This window comes from Pogona vitticeps, chromosome 2, assembly GCF_051106095.1.
Source record: "Pogona vitticeps strain Pit_001003342236 chromosome 2, PviZW2.1, whole genome shotgun sequence".
Taxonomy (NCBI): domain Eukaryota; kingdom Metazoa; phylum Chordata; class Lepidosauria; order Squamata; family Agamidae; genus Pogona; species Pogona vitticeps.
This window is the reverse complement of record NC_135784.1, coordinates 142,315,746-142,332,107: the sequence shown is the minus strand read 5'-3', so window position 1 is coordinate 142,332,107 and position 16,362 is coordinate 142,315,746. Positions and strand designations below refer to the sequence as shown.

Genomic DNA, 16,362 nt, shown 5'->3' with positions numbered 1-16,362 from the left:
AGCCTTATGAGGAAAAGCTGAGAGAATGTGTCATATTTAGCCTTGAGAAAAGAAGACTGAGGGGTGTTACAATAGGATTTTTCAAATATTTGAAAGGCTGTCATACAGAGGAGGGGCAGGATCTGTTCTCGATCATCCCAGAGTGAAGGACACGCAACAATGGGCTCAAGTTAAAGGAAGCCAGATTTCGGTTGAATATCAGGAAAAACCTCCTAACTATTGGAGCAGTACAACAGTGGGACCAGTTAACTTGGAACTTGGTGAGTGCTCCAACACTGGAGGCATTCAAGAAAAACTTAGATAATCACCTGGCAGATATGTTTTGATTGTATTCCTGCACAGAGCAGGGGGTTGGACTTGATGGCCTTGTAGGCACCTTCCAATTTCACTTTTCTATGATTCTATGATCATTAACAGCTCTGTTTAGACCTTGAAAATCAACAGTATTTCATGTTAGGCTCTTCTCTCTTCCTACTGTCCTTTCTTCTGAGCAATATTGTCTTTTCCAGTATGTTCTGCTCAGTTATGTCTTCTTTTATGAAGACAATATGTCTTATGTTAGGTATTCATCTCCTCCTACTGCCTCCCTCCCCGCTTTTCTCAGAAACATTATTTTTTTCTGTTCAGTTCTGTATCCTCCTTAAGTGCTCTTGTGAGAGAGCAGGCTTGATTTGACTGACCACCCATTTTTTTGCCTTCTTGATTGTCTGTGGTATCTATAAGGCTCTCCTCCAACACATCTCAAATGAGTTGATGTTTTTCCTATCTTTCTTCACAGTCTTTCTTTTGTATAGAGAAACATTGTGCTGCAGTGATTAAACTGTAATGCTGCAGTCAAGACTCTGCTCAAGATATGAGTTCAATCCTGACAGGCTCAGGTAGCTGGCTTGAGGCTGACTGAACCTTCTATTCTTCTGTGGCTGGTAAACTGAGTACCCAGTTCACTGGGGTGGGACAAAGTGTAGCCTGCATAATTAAATTGTAAACCACCCAAAGAATGCTTTAAGGGCCATGGGATGCTGTATAAACAGCACACTTTATATAGTATGGCTGTTTTGACCTTTGATTTCCAGTGACAATTCAGCCCTCTCCCCCATATTTTATTTCAAAAGGCAAGGGGATGTCTTTTCGAAAACATGAACACAACATGTATGTAAGGCTTTTCTTCCTCAGGTTGCCAAGGAAAGTGTTTACAAATTGGAACAAAGCTTTCTAGTCTGAATTCTGCAGAGTAGGCATGGCAACATTAGTTTTCTTGAGAGATTAAAGGGTGTGTATGTTTCTCTGTTGTATGAGTTGCATTTACTCACATGTTTGCTTCACCATTTAATTCAGTCCAAAACAGCCCTTCAAAATATTTTGGCACAAGAGGGACACATTCCAGCTGTTCTTACTTCTGTCCTCCCCCAGCAACCATAGTACAGATCATGTGCTCATTTTCTGAGATCCTCTAGCATGGGCTAATTCTACATGAAGGAAATTTCTGTTGGAATTTCTGTGTAGTGTTTTTTAAACTTCCAGTTTTGAAAGGCAGGAAATTCAGTTCTTCAAAAAACCTCCAGTTTATGAATGTGAGATATTGTGCTTCTGTACTCACAATTCAAAATGCCAGAAAATGGCCAAAACTAGTGCACAATATCATGCCCAAGAAAAAGGATGCCAAACTTTACATAGTAAAGGGCAGTCTGAATGTTGACAATACCAATGGCAGCAGTCAGGATGGTCTCCAGGGCACCTTCTTTTGCTTACCATTCACACTTGTTGAAAAACAGCCCTTACCATTGCTTTATGTTTTTGCGAGAAGCAGTTAACTAGTGAAAAAGGGAATCAGCTTCTGGGATTTTCCCTTGTTTGGTGCCTTTTGTGGTAGTATGTAAGAAAGGTTTGACATACAAAGGATGAAAGTAAGTTTACACAAAAGAGAGAAACACAGAAGAATACAAAACTTTCATGATCCCCTCTTGTGCTAATGTGAAACATTAATGTTTTAGAGATTGTATTTTGGAAATCAATCTAAGAATACAACAATGAAGATAAAAGCCTCTTTTTATTTTGTAGTAACTGGAGAGTCCCAAACCTAGTATTCATGCAGTCTAATGCATACTGGGTCTGCAAGACTTAAGACTGGATTGCATAAGAACACCTCCTGAGTTTACAGCAAAACTGAAATTTAAACCAAGTAATTCATACATACCTTCATCTCCAACATCTGTCCCCATCTTCCACTCTCTTCCTTTTGCCACATTTTATAACAGACATGATTCACAGTCGTGAAACAATTAATCACCTATCTTTCAGCCAACACAATGAACAGCTTCTCATGATTTTCTATAGCAGCTGCAATAATACTTTCACTTACATTCATAAGACATTCCCCTGTAGTCATTACTCTCTAACATAAATCTTACAAACAACTTGCTCCAGATTGTCATGGTCGTGCAAAAAACAAAACAAACAAAAACAAAACAAACAAAAACCACTCAACAAGATGGGATGGTTATGGGATGGTTGTCTCTGGGCTGTTGGGCACTGGACTATGTCCTTTCCTCACTTCTCTTCTTAGCAATGAATTACATGATTTCTGACACACTGAGAGACTATCAGGGAAATCTATTTTGTTTTCAGTTGTACATGCATGTTGTGAAGCAGAAATATTAGTTTTGTTTTTATGCTACATTTGGGCATTAATTCACAGAATTAAGAATTAAGCATTATCATACTTAAGCTGGCAGGAAATCGTCCTCTGCTCCAAGGTTTTGAGGTGAACATCTCTTCTAGTGGGGCAACTATACTCAGGACTAGTGGGAAATCAGTATATGAACATGGAAGACTTGCTACCAATGATTAAAGAGGAAAAAGAAAACCAAATGTTTCCCCTCCTTAGACATATAATCCAGGGAAAAGCTTTTGGGCAATAGAGATGGTTTTCTATCTTAGAATCACAGAATTGTTGTTGAATGCTGGACCACATGAAACAAAATGTTTCAACTGTAAAGGATTTACATCTCTGTTATTCTGAAGCATGTACTTTATAAGTCTAAGCTGCAAGCTACATCTGGCCTTATTTCTAAGGTTGAGAATGTGACTTATACCCTCAACAATAATTTGATTGGCATGTGGGCCTCCATAGTATTGCGTGCCAGCTTCAATGAATCTATTATTATTCTAAATTATATGTGGAAGCTTGAATTTCCAGCCATACCAAAACATGTATCAAAAATAAGCTTTTTCTCTAGAACAGCTTTACGATTACTTTTCATTTTCTTTGTCTTTTAAAATCCTCCTAAAACATTATCCAAAATATATTTAATAACACTAAACAGAACTGTAGCTCATCAGGAAAGGATGCTGGTGCTTGATTATGATTTCCATCTCATCTTTAAAACCATCAGTCAAAAAAAAAAAAAAGCAAAAAAGCAGTAGAGGTACAGTACTCAGTTAATACCTTCACTTGGAATGCCAGGCTGTTATGTTTATATATATTGTAAATAAATAATCAATATTTTCCATCTACAACAATTTCCATCTACAATTACTTTTACGCCCTAACAAAGCAGATATGCATATGTGCAGATGGACACATCATTTGGCAGAGCACATAAAAATTTGACCATATGTAAAGGTATGTCTATCGTAGACTGCCTGAAACAAACAGGATAAAACTAATTCTAGTTGAGAAAAGTACTTAGGTACACAGAAGAAAATGAACTACTGAAAGCCTGCCCTTCACAATGACCAACTGACATAACACTTTGGACAGTTTTTAACATTGTGATGTGCATGTTCCTCTAATAAATAATCTCAAAACAGACAAAAACTTAATAGTTGTTCTGGGTTTTTCGGGCTGTTGGGCCGTGTTCTGAAGGTTGTTCTTCCTAACGTTTTTTTCTTGTGTTTTCCCAAAAATAAGACAGGGTCTTATATTAATTTTTGCTCCAAAAATATGTTAGGGCTTATTTTCAAGGGATGTTTTATTTATTTTTTCACGTAGAACAATCGACATTTATTCAAATACAGCCATGTCATCTTCTGGTTGCTGCACAATGGTGGAGGGCAGGGTTTCACTTAACTGGGGCTTATTTTTGGGGTAGGGCTTATATTACGAGCATCCTGAAAAATCATACTAGGGCTTATTTTCAGGTTAGGTTTTATTTTCTGGAAACAGGGTATTGGGAAGAATTTCCTTGTGATGTTCACGAACAAACATAAAGTGCTTGAACCTTGAGTCTCTAAAATTTACACCTCAGAGAAGAAAAATTACACTGTAAATTAAAACCTTATAGATGAGATTTAAATTTATTGACAAAAAACAGCCCACATAAAATAAGGCTGAGAAATGAGAGAGGGACAGAGAGGTATAGAAAGCACCAGCAGAATATTTAGGTTTTACTAGTATGATCTATGATTAAATTCCAACTTGCTCATGATTCCAGATTTATGGAATCATTTCATTTTATTCCCAAACACGAACAAGTTATTCCATATATTGTTGTTCCAAATAATGAGCCAGTGACCCAAATTCTCTTGCTTAATTATATTCATGTAGCACAAGCTGTGTAACTCTGTGAACTGCTCCAAGTTAAGAAATCACCAGATCTTAGTAGTTCTGTATTGAGTTGTATGGCCTGGTGTGCACCTGCTAATGTCGGCTACTTTGGTTAATTTGCCTCCAAGGGTTATGCCATCTGTGTAGCTATGTAAGAAGATCTTGGCCAGGCTTTTGTGCATCATCACCAAAGTAACATTTCATGGATACTTACACTGTCCACTGCAAGGATTTTCGCCCAGATAAAAACCAGGAGAGGCCTTAGCTCTCGAGCAGAACTTTGAAGCAGCTTTAACACATAGGGAAAAATACCAACAGATAATGCCTGCAGGAAGGAAATTGAGAATGAACATTACCTAAAAGTGTGCAGGTGGGGGTTGAGTATATTGAACTCAATCCCCACCTGGTTCAGTTCAATATAATTAGAGTTCAATATAATTATAACAGCCTGTGAAATACCTAACAGGTGCATTTGTCTTTGGTCAACCTATAAATGAAACATGGATAAAGTTTACAAGAGCTAGGAGTAACATCTGGTTTTTTAATTCTCATTTTACTTTGGCAGTCTGTTCAATAAATCCAGCATGCTCATAAGAGGCTGTCTGAACATACACATCACATCTCTTGTTATCACCATGTCTGGCCTCAGATGGCATTGGACAAGCCGAACAACTATGGTGATTGCTATGGGCAGTTAATGTGTACTACATATAAGAATGATCCTCATCAAGCTCTATATCCTGTAGATCTTTGGCAGTCTGATTTATGTTGACCTTACGGCCACTCATCTCCTGACAGATAATGGCTATTTGTATAAACTTGCATGAGAGTATCTTCAAGTCCAGCAAGAATAAATTCATTACTCATACATGCTCACTGTGTAGTGTCTTTCGTCTTCAAAAAGATTGCTATAATATGTACCCACCAAGCTAACAGCCCAGGGTCCCAGATCTAAAAATCGTCCCAGTAAATCAAGAGCTCGCAGCCGATGCACTTGACTCAACAGCACCTGCAAAAAAGTGAGAGCAAAAAGCATGACAAAGATTAAAACTCTCACGCAAATTTAACAAGGCAGACTGAAACATGAACACTTCAGGTTCATAGGCTTGTGAGTAGTACAGCAGTCCAGATGATACATGGGCCACTATCTAAAAACAAGAAATAATCTCTATGAATATCTCAAGAAAATAGTAAAACTAGACATTATATGTGTCACAAATGATATGGATCATATGATATATGAATTAATAATGCAGAAGTCTTTCTTGAAAAGATTTACACATTTTTATACATTATATACACATTGTAGAAACAAAGACTTAAGAACATTTGAAAGAATATCATGTATACAACATTATTTCTCTATGAATACAACATGCTAAGAAACTGAAAATAAAAGTTTCTTGTTTTCCTGTATCCCACAGAAAGCCTTCCAAAATCTTCTGAGTAGCTGGTGTTGTAAACAAAGTACTGGGCAAGACAGAGTGAAGTCCCTTGCTCAAGATCACAAATTATAAGGCAGAGACATTGTAAGAGAAAAGGCCAGAGCCCCCAAACACTTCCTTTAATTCAAACGGAACAAAGACTCACCACATCTTTCTCGACAAGGGGAACACTGGGTTCCTGTTTCGATTAAACGAAGGAAAAAGCTGGAGATACAGCAGTGGGTTCATTTTAAAAAAGGAAGGAGGTAACAACAATATTATCAGCCTCAGATATAGTGAACAGCAGGATGCTACTGAAAATGATGTGGTCCAACTAATCTAATCAGTCTTTGCTTTCATGGATGGCAATGTGTTTGAAAGAAAAGAAAAAGAAGTAGCACATTTACAATTTAATACAAACTCATTAAAGGCATGTCAAGCTATGTTAATGAGTTGATATTTCTACAGACCCAAATTTAGCCTGCCATGAAATATTACCAGTCTTTGCTATGTCTCTCTTGTCTTAACAGAAATAAAATGTTGGGCTGTAGTGCTTACTCAGTGGTTTAGAGATCAACAGCATTCTTAGCCTGGGCTTATAACTAGGCTGTGGCCACCCTTCATTTAAACAATATAGTGTTCTTATTGATTGATTGATTGATTGATTGATTGATTGATTGATTGATTGATTGATTGATTGATTGATTGATTTGATTTGTATCCTGCCCATCTGATCTATAGGACCACTCTAGGCAGCTTCCACCTCATTTAATGCTTACATTTTTATATCATTCATCCATACACCTTATTCTGATTTTTACCTCCTATTGTACTCAAAAAGGTCAGAAACATAATGTTAAATTAAATGAAAAATAGTATTAAAGAGCAAGGTGATCTTCACTAATAGATTTCAATATTAGAAATACGCTAAAAGAGACATTCTATATGGAGAAAATCACTTACTTAGGAAATACATAATTAGAAATAATTACCACATGACTTATGCTCTGGAAATCATTAGTTGGAGATGCTCATCAAGTACAAAGAAACAGCTCCTCAAACATCTACCTTTCCTTATCTTAATGGTCTATGCATACCTTTGAAATAATAAAATCTCCAAAACTCAAGTCTGTTATCTTATGAAAAAAATGGAACTGAAGAATCTTATATAAGATAAAATATGTTTTTATCTTATATTCTCAATTATCAAGTGAATTTTGTTAATATTAGCTGAGAGTAAGTCAGTGTTTTAAAAGGTTTCATCTCTGAGATGTCAAGACACTACCATCCATCCTTATAGTTTCCTAGGAGCCCTTTGTAAAGAGGGATTTCTACCGACAAATAATCATGCAGAACCTCTGTCCATCTGTAAGATGTTTATAAAGCATGCAAAATATATTTTGTATATAAAATATACTTTATACTTGAATATACAGATATACAGTATCTATCTATCTATCTATCTATCTATCTATCTATCTATCTATCTAGCTAGCTAGCTAGCTAGCTACATACATTATATATATATAATTGCTGGGTTACTAGTAAAAATTATACGATTAGTCTGCATCATTACCGATAACAGCAAAACTGAAAGTTCAGCATCCTTCCATTGCTAAGTCATTTCAGTTATGCAACTGGGCCTCCCTCACAGCATACAGGTATGACTTCCTGTTTCTAGACACGAATGGGCTCTGTTCTAAAGATACCCACCCTGCTGGAGGCTCTGCCCAGTACCGTTTTCCTTTTTCTTTTCCTTTGTTTAATGACATTTTAAATAATTTTAGAAGAAAGAGAAGGATGGAAAATATCAAGCCTGATATTTTGGGTGGTCTTTTGGTGCTCATTTCCTTTTGCTGGTGATGACTGGCCGTTGGAAGCTTCCAATGCACTAGTGATGCTTCCCAAGTGTTTTGGGTATTACCAGAGATTGTCAAGATCTTCAAGAAGAGACCATAATCCAACTGAATACTAACACTAGCGTAAGTTCAACTGCATACATTTCAACAGTGATTTCCTTGTAGTTAAGAAGTCAGTGCTTCTTCTTGTGACTGGTCTGTGACAGGAAATAAAACCATTGACTTCATAACTAGGGGCAATATGTGCCTGAAATATATGCCACTGAATTTTCACCATCAAATGAACTAACTCTTTGTTACAGAACATGGATGAAACTGGTGCACAAAGTCATTTAAATTTAAAGGGACTCTTTGACGTTCACCCTCGTGGCCCCTGGTTGTCTCCCCAAACACAGAGCTCACAAAGGCAAACTAAAAACCTTCTGACACGCTGCCACCAGTTGATCTCTTCATCAACTTATTTTCCTTAGCAAAGACGAAGGTCCATTCAGTACTGACTTTTTAATAGAACAGGTTTATTGATTACAGTTGGTTTCTGGAACAATTCATAAACACAATCTTCAAGATTCATCAAGCTTCAATATTAACCTTCTATAGTTATTGTCACAATTTACACTCTGACTAATCACTCCTCAAACCCCAAACTATCTTTCTCTCTCTGATTCCTAACACAGACTCTCCCAGACTCAACTTAAATGACTCGACTGACATCTCTCTCGGCACCGCCTCTTAACCACATTAACATATACCATAAATAATTCATAACTTACAATGTATATCTTAGGGTGTTCACCACATACCTCCCCCCTTAAATGTTTGTTTAGGAGGGGAAACAGATATTCCATCCCAAACAAACATGCATCATTGCATAAAAACTCTACTTACCTTCTGGTAACATTCTGCATGCAATAATAATATTTATTATAACAATCACCATATCTTATCACTCTAAACATTCCAATCCAGTTCAAACACAGACTTTACCTTTTGATTCATACTTATGACATTTAATATTACAATCCTACAGAAATATAACATAATCATGAAAATTTTAGATAGATAATTAAACGGTTAATCCATTGTCCATTCAGGTTTATTCCCCCATTAGTCATTTGGCCTTCGAGGCAAGGTACCAGCATCCATGCTCTGAGTCCCTCTGACGCTGTGGAATACAAAGTCCAAGTCTTGCACATTCCCACTGTCATCTGCTAGGCACAACACCTCTCCAAATCCAGTGCTCGATGTATCAGTGATGATGGTGAACTCCCGGCTGTAGTCAGGTGTGCTGTAGACTGGTCCAGTCGTTACCGCCTCCTTCAGCTGGTCACACAACTGCTGGCACGCAGGGGTACATCTGACGCTCTCGGGCTCCTTCTTCCATGTTCTCTTTGGTTGACTAGCAGTCATCGGACCCTTTGATGTCCACTGGACGTCCTCTACTTGCTGCTTCCCAGTGAAGCCCGCTTTCTTTCTGGCATGGGGCTTCACTTTCTCAGCTGGGGAAAGGGTAGGCACTTCCCTCTCCTCCTCCCGAACATCTCTGGATGCGTCCTTCTTTTGGACGTCAGGGCTTATGCCTTCCTCCTCACTCACAAATTCACCCACAGGTACTTTTATTGCAAAGTTTTCCCTATGTGGGGGACCACTATCACAGGTCATTTGAAGATTCTCAGACGAGTTTCTTTTAAGTGCAATCTCAAACGACTGGTTTGTTTTAGATGCACTGAGCTTGTTATCTGATTCTAGTTCTTTGTCCATTGATAAGCTAGGTAGAGATTTGCCTTGCAAGGTCTGAAGGTCTATTTCAGCTGCAGAGCTACTAAACTCTATAGCCCTCCAGTGCTGGTGCAACACATCTATAGGTTCCAACCCTGCCAAAAGTAATTTACTATCCTCTATAGATCTCAGCCCCACTACTTGGTCCTCAGGGCCAAATGCTCTTTCCTGGGCCTCATACAAGCCTTTCTCCTTTCCAGGAGTACTTTCCAAACTTGGCTCTGCCACTTCTAAGGACTTTTCCCTATATAAAAGATCCTTGTCCAGGCAAGATCTCTCAGGGCATTCAGGAGACAATAAAGTAGGTGAACTGGCCACTTCAACACAACCCACCAAGCTAGTGTCCTCCTTCTGCTCCTGGGCAAAAATATTTTTATTTGGGTTTTTCTAAACCATGAGATCACCTTCTGAACAGCTGTTAAGCTGGCTATCCAAGGAACCTTCTCCCTCCAGGCTCCCCTCTGCTACAGTATCCATTTTTACTGCAGTGGGTGATTTCTGGCCCCCTTGTGAGTGTGTTAATACAAAAGCACTCTTAACATGCTTTATCAAGTCCCAACCAATTAGAAAAGCAGCCGGTATTTCCTCCTTATATTTTCCAGGGACAATTAGCTGTTGATGGGGTCCTCCCCCTCTATGAGGTGCCTTTAAATCCTCTCCATACGTCAGGTCTTTATCAGTTATAGACCTCTCAGGGTGTTCAGGGGTCAGTGGAATGGGATTCTCTTTAGGTTTTCTAATACCATCATTTAAAGTACTATCTTCCTTCTGTTCATCAATATAGGAAGTACAGTGGTGCCCCGTATAGCGAGGTTAATCCGTTCCGGATTAACCCTCGCTATACGGAATCATCGCTAAGCGGGTAGGGGAAACGTATTGGAACGCATTAAACTTCGTTTAATGCGTTCCAATACGTTTGTTACTTACCCGTTCAGCGAGATTCCAGGTGCTGGCAGCCATTTTCGCGCCTTCGCTAAGCGAGGGCACGGCGCGAAAACGGCTGCCGGCAGCCATTTCCGGGCTTCCGGCGGCCATTTTGGAACCGCCGATCAGCTGTTCGGCGGTTCCAAAATGGCCGCCGCAATACCCGATCTTCGCAATGCGGGTTTTCCCCATTGCGAAGATCGGGGGAGTTTCCGTATAGCGATCCCGAAAAAGGGATCGCTATACGGAAACATCGCTATACGGTGCACTCGCTAAGCGAGGCACCACTGTATCATTAGGATTTTTCAATATGACCTCCTCAGCCATTTCTGCTACCTCAGGGTTTTCCTCTAAACTGGGACATCCCTGGTTTGATTCAGAGATTAGGGATTCCATTTTTCCCGCAGGGATTGTTAACTGCTCTCCCAGGGCACATGTTATCCAAAAAGCACTCTGTACATGCTTAGATCTAGCCTGATTAAACAAGGTGCTGGAATTTGATCAGAAATTGCCAGATCCCAAATTTCAACCCAATCTCTATAGTTTATCTTTACTTTAGCCATAGGTAAAATCACTGGAGTAGAACTTATTCCCTTAATTGTAACAGTTTGGTTTGGAAGTATTTGTTCTTTAGGAACCACATCGGGACGACACAGGGTTATGTTGGACAGGTATCAACAACTCCCACACAAGAATTCTCATTAATAAGAATTTCCTCACCAAGGTTCCGTACTAAAATATTTTCTGTCTTTACAGTACAAGAAAACACTGAACGACCCTGGCTAGTGGCAGATCAGAATTCTCCGTCGTGCTAGTTGCCATAGAGACAGAACCACCATTGTTACTACCTCCTTCAGTGGCCTCCACAGATTTTAAACAGTAAACTTTCTTGGTCTGATTATCATATTTTCTATTTTTATTTTTATACAATTTGATTGAATATGCCCAAACTCACTGCAGTTATAGCACTGTATAAGTCCTTCAATCACACTGTGGCGATCTGTTAAACTTTTCCTAAGAGTTCATTCGCTTCGGCGGACTAGGCCCTGGCAACTCAGGTGAGGCACTACTCTGGCCTTCTTTCCCTGATGTGTTTCTGAGGTAATTTTTATTGAAGGGTCTCTTATTGTTGTCCCAGTTTTGCCTGTTAAATTTTACCTCAGAGAACCTCACTTATGGAATCCGCATTCTCACCTGCTTCTATTAAATTTCTAGTTTTTTTTTTCTTTAACTACGTAACGCAATTCCCCAGGCAAAACAGAATAAAATTGTTCCAACCCAATCACATTTTTCATCTGTTCTAGAGAAATGACATTTTCACATTCCATCCATTTGTCTAAACATTCAACCAAGTTAGCCCCGGACAGAGAATATGATTCTTCAGGCTTTCTGGTAAGGGAACAGAATTTTCCATCAGGTTGCAAAGCCTCAAGCCAGAGCCAAGAGGCTTATGTGGGAGTGCCGTTGCTCCCATCGCGTTCTAGCACAACCCAGACTACTCTCCCACCTTCTCTATCTATGAAAGAGGACAAACAGGTGGACACTGGAGAGTTGGAAGAAATAAGAGAAAGGGAAAGACAGAAACATCAAGGGGTCGACACTAGTGACCTGACAGAGGTGACGAAAAGGTTAAGCATGATGAGTAAGCCCGGGAGAAGTTTGGCGGGAAACGGGGAGGAGAGGTAGAGGCGGGAGCTGGGGATATAAAAGTGAAGGGAAGCGGGTTCCTGGGTGGCTGGGAAATGATTTGGGTCCAGGACCCCTTGACCGGGGCCTGGGAACAAGTAAAGGTGCCCCACGAGGAGGCGGAGAGGCAGAGAAGACAACGACCCCATCCATCATACTGGGTGGAGTCGGAGGCTAAAGAGTGAAGACGCTGGCTGAGAGAGGAGAGAAGCAGTAGCGAGAGAGCTTGAGAGGAAGAAAGCATGGCATCTTGCCGAATTACATAGGATAGGGGTCTACCCAGACCGTGGTTGGCCAGCCCAGGAGAGAGGTCCTCATTCTGGTGAGGCTGAGGAGAGGAAAAAACAAGAAACCGGGCCTTCTCGGCGGTGGCTCCTCGCCTCTGGAACAATCTACCTCTGGAGATTCGCGTGGCTCCCTCGCTGGGTACTTTTAAGAAACAACTGCAAACATGGATGTTCAGGCAGGCCTTCCCCTCCTAGTTAATCCCTGACCTCTTCCCTTTCCTTCATTTTTATGTTTTCTATCTCCATCTTATTAATTTTTTTAAATTATGTACAAATTCCTTTTTATTTGTATATTGTTCTTATATTTTTTCCCCCTTGTGTGTTGTAAGCCGCCTAGAGTGGTCAATATGACCAGATAGGCGGGGTATAAATGGAATAAATAAACAAACAAACAAACAAACAAACAAACAAACAAACAAACAAACAAATAAATAGAACCTGAGGGAGAGGGTGTTGAAGAACTGATCCTGGAGAAGGTTGTACCAGGACCGTGGATGTTTGAAGACAGTAACCCTTTCATTGGCAATGTTTGGACACCCTTACGGTCAGGGTTTAGACCGCAAGAGACTTTAGAACCTGTTCCTAAAGAAGTTCCAGTTAATGTTGAAGTGTTAATAAATACAGACAAAGTTGAACCATTAAACCCGTCTCGTACTTTACTAGAAGTGACTGATCCCCCTAACATTGAACCCTCACACGGGTGTTCTGCATTTATGCCAAATCTTGAATATACCATTTTTCTATAGGCTTCAAAATCTCTAGCTTGCTCTAGAGGCATCTGAGAATATAGTTCAGCTAAATCCTCACTTATTTGTGATTTTAGCACTATAATCGTTTCATCATCCTTAATATCAAAGTCCCAACATGCTCTCTCAAATGAAATGAGGAAGGATTCAGGGCAGTCTCCTTTTCTATATTGGGGAAATTTCTTTAGATCGATTTTTGAGAGATTTCCCTCACTGGAATTGTTGTTATTATTGCTATGATTGCTTTGAGCAGTGTTTTCCAATCTTTTCATTTCTATTTGAAATTCCATTTGTGTTTTTTCTTCTCAGTGTTTTCTCTCATCTCTAATTCCTTGAGGTGTAGCTTCTTAGCTTTCTCCTCAACTCTGGCTTTTTCTCTAATTTCTAATTCCTTTTCTCTAAACCGAAATTCCTGTAGCAATTTCCATTTTTCAAACTCTTGGGAGCTTAATTCCTTTTGTCTCTCTGAGGCACCCTTATCAATTTCCTCCTGTTCCATTGGAGTTAAAGGGTCTCCATTTCCCTCCATTTCATGAGGTAAACTCTGCCTCATGACTCCCCTTTTGGCTATGTTTGGGGGGCACGTTTACTTCTGAGATAATTAGTCTTGAGTGTTTGTACTGATTTTAAAAAGGACCTGTCTTTTTGCTTGAATTCTAGTAACTATTGTTGTTGCACTTCCCTTCAGCTCTTTCTGGCTGTTCTCCAGCTAACAAGTTACTGTGTCTCTCTATGTCTGAGCTATCTCTGCTCTCAGACACCAAAATAATTTTTTTTTCTCAAGCCTCTGCTTGGGTTCTTCTATCCCCTCAAATCTGCTCTGACCTCTGGCTTCCACTTCTATCCACAAGTACTCCCTTAATTCTCAGAGCCTTGAGTTTTAAGCTAGCCTCTGGTGTATCACTTTTCTTTATACGCCATGGTTTTAGTTTAAACAAATCAGTTAGTCCTGAGGCAGATGTTAGACTTATTATATGTTTTGGTAATTTCTGTATCTGTCCCCTACCATAGCTACTTTTCTAGCATTAATTTGGCAAGCTTCCTACCTATCTTCTTGGGGGGGGGGGGAGAGACTGATTTTAGTAACCAGCAATTATATGTTCTTCAAGAATACTTATATGGACACCACTTGATTCAAATGACTTGTTAACAGGTATTCTGAAGAGACTAGAAAAGCAGTAGGAAAGACTGTGACTAACTAACTGAACCAGCATGTGAACACAGCCTTTAGAAGAGGCAAAAAAAGGATAATCCTGGAAGTAATACTGGACACTGGGAAACTAGCTAAGAGCAATTCCAACAGCGAATAATTTTTAAAACTTAGAAAGGAAACAGAATAGAGTGGGGAACAAAGTAAACCAAAGGAAACAAATATAATTTCTTATTAGGAGGGTGACAAAATGCTGGAAAGAAAAATTCTAGGCTATGTATGCAAATAACAAAGTGCCCAGAACTCTGCTGGAGATTTAGTTCACTACAATGAACTGCCACTAATAAAAACCAGTTGTGTTACTAGATAGATGTGCATCAGTTACACGGTACAGCATGCACTTTGTAATGGAGTCAATGTGACATGGGTTAGTGGCATCAATTCTTTGGCGGTCTGCTTTCTTTATGGTCCAGCTCTCACTTCCATACATCACGACAGGAAAAACCATAGCTTTGACTATTTGGACTTTTGTTGGCAAGGTGATGTCTCTGCTTTTTATGATGCTGTTGAGGTTTGTCATCGCTTTCCTCCCAAGAAGCAGGCGTCGTTTAATTTCGTGGCTGCTGTCTCCATCTGCAGTGATCACGGAGCCCAAGAAAGTAAAATCTGTCACTGCCTCCATATCTTCCCCTTCAGTTTCCAAGGAGGTGATGGGACCAGTGGCCATGTTCTTAGTTTTTTTGATGTTGAGTTTCAGACCGTTTTTTGCACTCTCCTCTTTCACCCTCATTACAAGGTTCTTTAGTTCCTCCCCACTTTCTGCCATCAGAGTGGTATCATCTGCATATCAGAGGTTGTTGATATTTCTTCTGGCAATCTTAATTCCTCCAGTCCAGCCTTCCGCATGATGTATTCTGCATATAAGTTAAATAAGCAAGGAGATAATATACAGCCTTGTCGTACTCCTTTGCCAATTTTAAACCAATCAGTTGTTCCATATCCAGTTCTAACTGTTGCTTCCTGTCCCACATAGAGGTTTCTCAGGAGATAGACAAGGTGGTCAGGCACTCCCATTTCTTTAAGGACTTGCCATAGTTTGCTGTGGTCCACACAGTCAAAGGCTTTTGCATAGTCAATGAAGCAGAAGTAGATGTTTTTCTGGAACTCTCTGGCTTTCTCTATAATCCAGCACATGTTTGCAATTTGGTCTCTAGTCCCTCTGCCCCTTCGGAATCCACCTTGTGCTTCTGGGAGTTCTCGGTCCACATACTGCTGAAGTCTACCTTGTAGGATTTTGAGCATAACCTTGCTAGCGCGTGAAATGAGTGCAATTGTACGGTAGTTGGAGCATTCTTTGGCACTGCACTTCTTTGGGATTGGGATGTAGACTGATCTTTTCCAGTCGTCTGGCCACTGTTGAGTTTTCCAAACTTGCTGGCATATTGAATGTAGCACCTTAACAGCATCATCTTTTAAGATTTTAAATAGTTCATCTGGAATGTCATCACCTCCACTGGCCTTGTTGTTAGCCAGGCTTTCTATGGCTCACTTGACTTCACTCTCCAGGATGTCTGGCTCAAGGTCAGCAACTACATTGTCTGGGTTGTCCGGGATATCCAAATCTTTCTGATATAATTCCTCTGTGTATTCTTGCCACCTCTTCTTGACGTCTTCTGCTTCTGTTAGGTCCCTCCCATTTTTGTCCTTTATTATGTTCATCTTTGCACAAAATGTTCCTCTAATGTCTCCAATTTTCCTGAACAGATCTCTGGTTTTTCCTTTTTTGTTATTTTCCTCTATTTCTTTGCATTATTCATTTAAGAAGGCCCGCTTGTCTCTCCTTGCTATTCTTTGGAAGTCTGCATTCAGTTTTCTGTAGCTTTCCCTATCTCCCTTGCATTTTGTTTCCCTTCTCCTCTCTGCTATTTTTAAGGCCTTGTTGGACAGCCTCTTTGCTTTCTGTC

The 16,362-nt window shown here is 39.8% G+C and overlaps 1 protein-coding gene across 2 annotated transcripts in view; it reads right to left on the bottom strand.

Annotated features, from left to right (window-relative positions):
- The window catches only part of RPTOR (regulatory associated protein of MTOR complex 1), a 459,589-nt gene that overhangs the window by 141,923 nt on the left and 301,304 nt on the right, over window positions 1–16,362 (bottom strand). For both annotated transcript variants that reach the window (XM_020813521.3, XM_020813530.3), the window contains exons 12-13: window positions 5,472–5,555; window positions 4,761–4,871 (exon numbers count right to left, since the gene is read on the bottom strand). In XM_020813521.3, coding sequence (XP_020669180.1) covers window positions 4,761–4,871; window positions 5,472–5,555 — 195 coding nt within the window. The remainder of the gene's footprint in view (window positions 1–4,760; window positions 4,872–5,471; window positions 5,556–16,362) is intronic.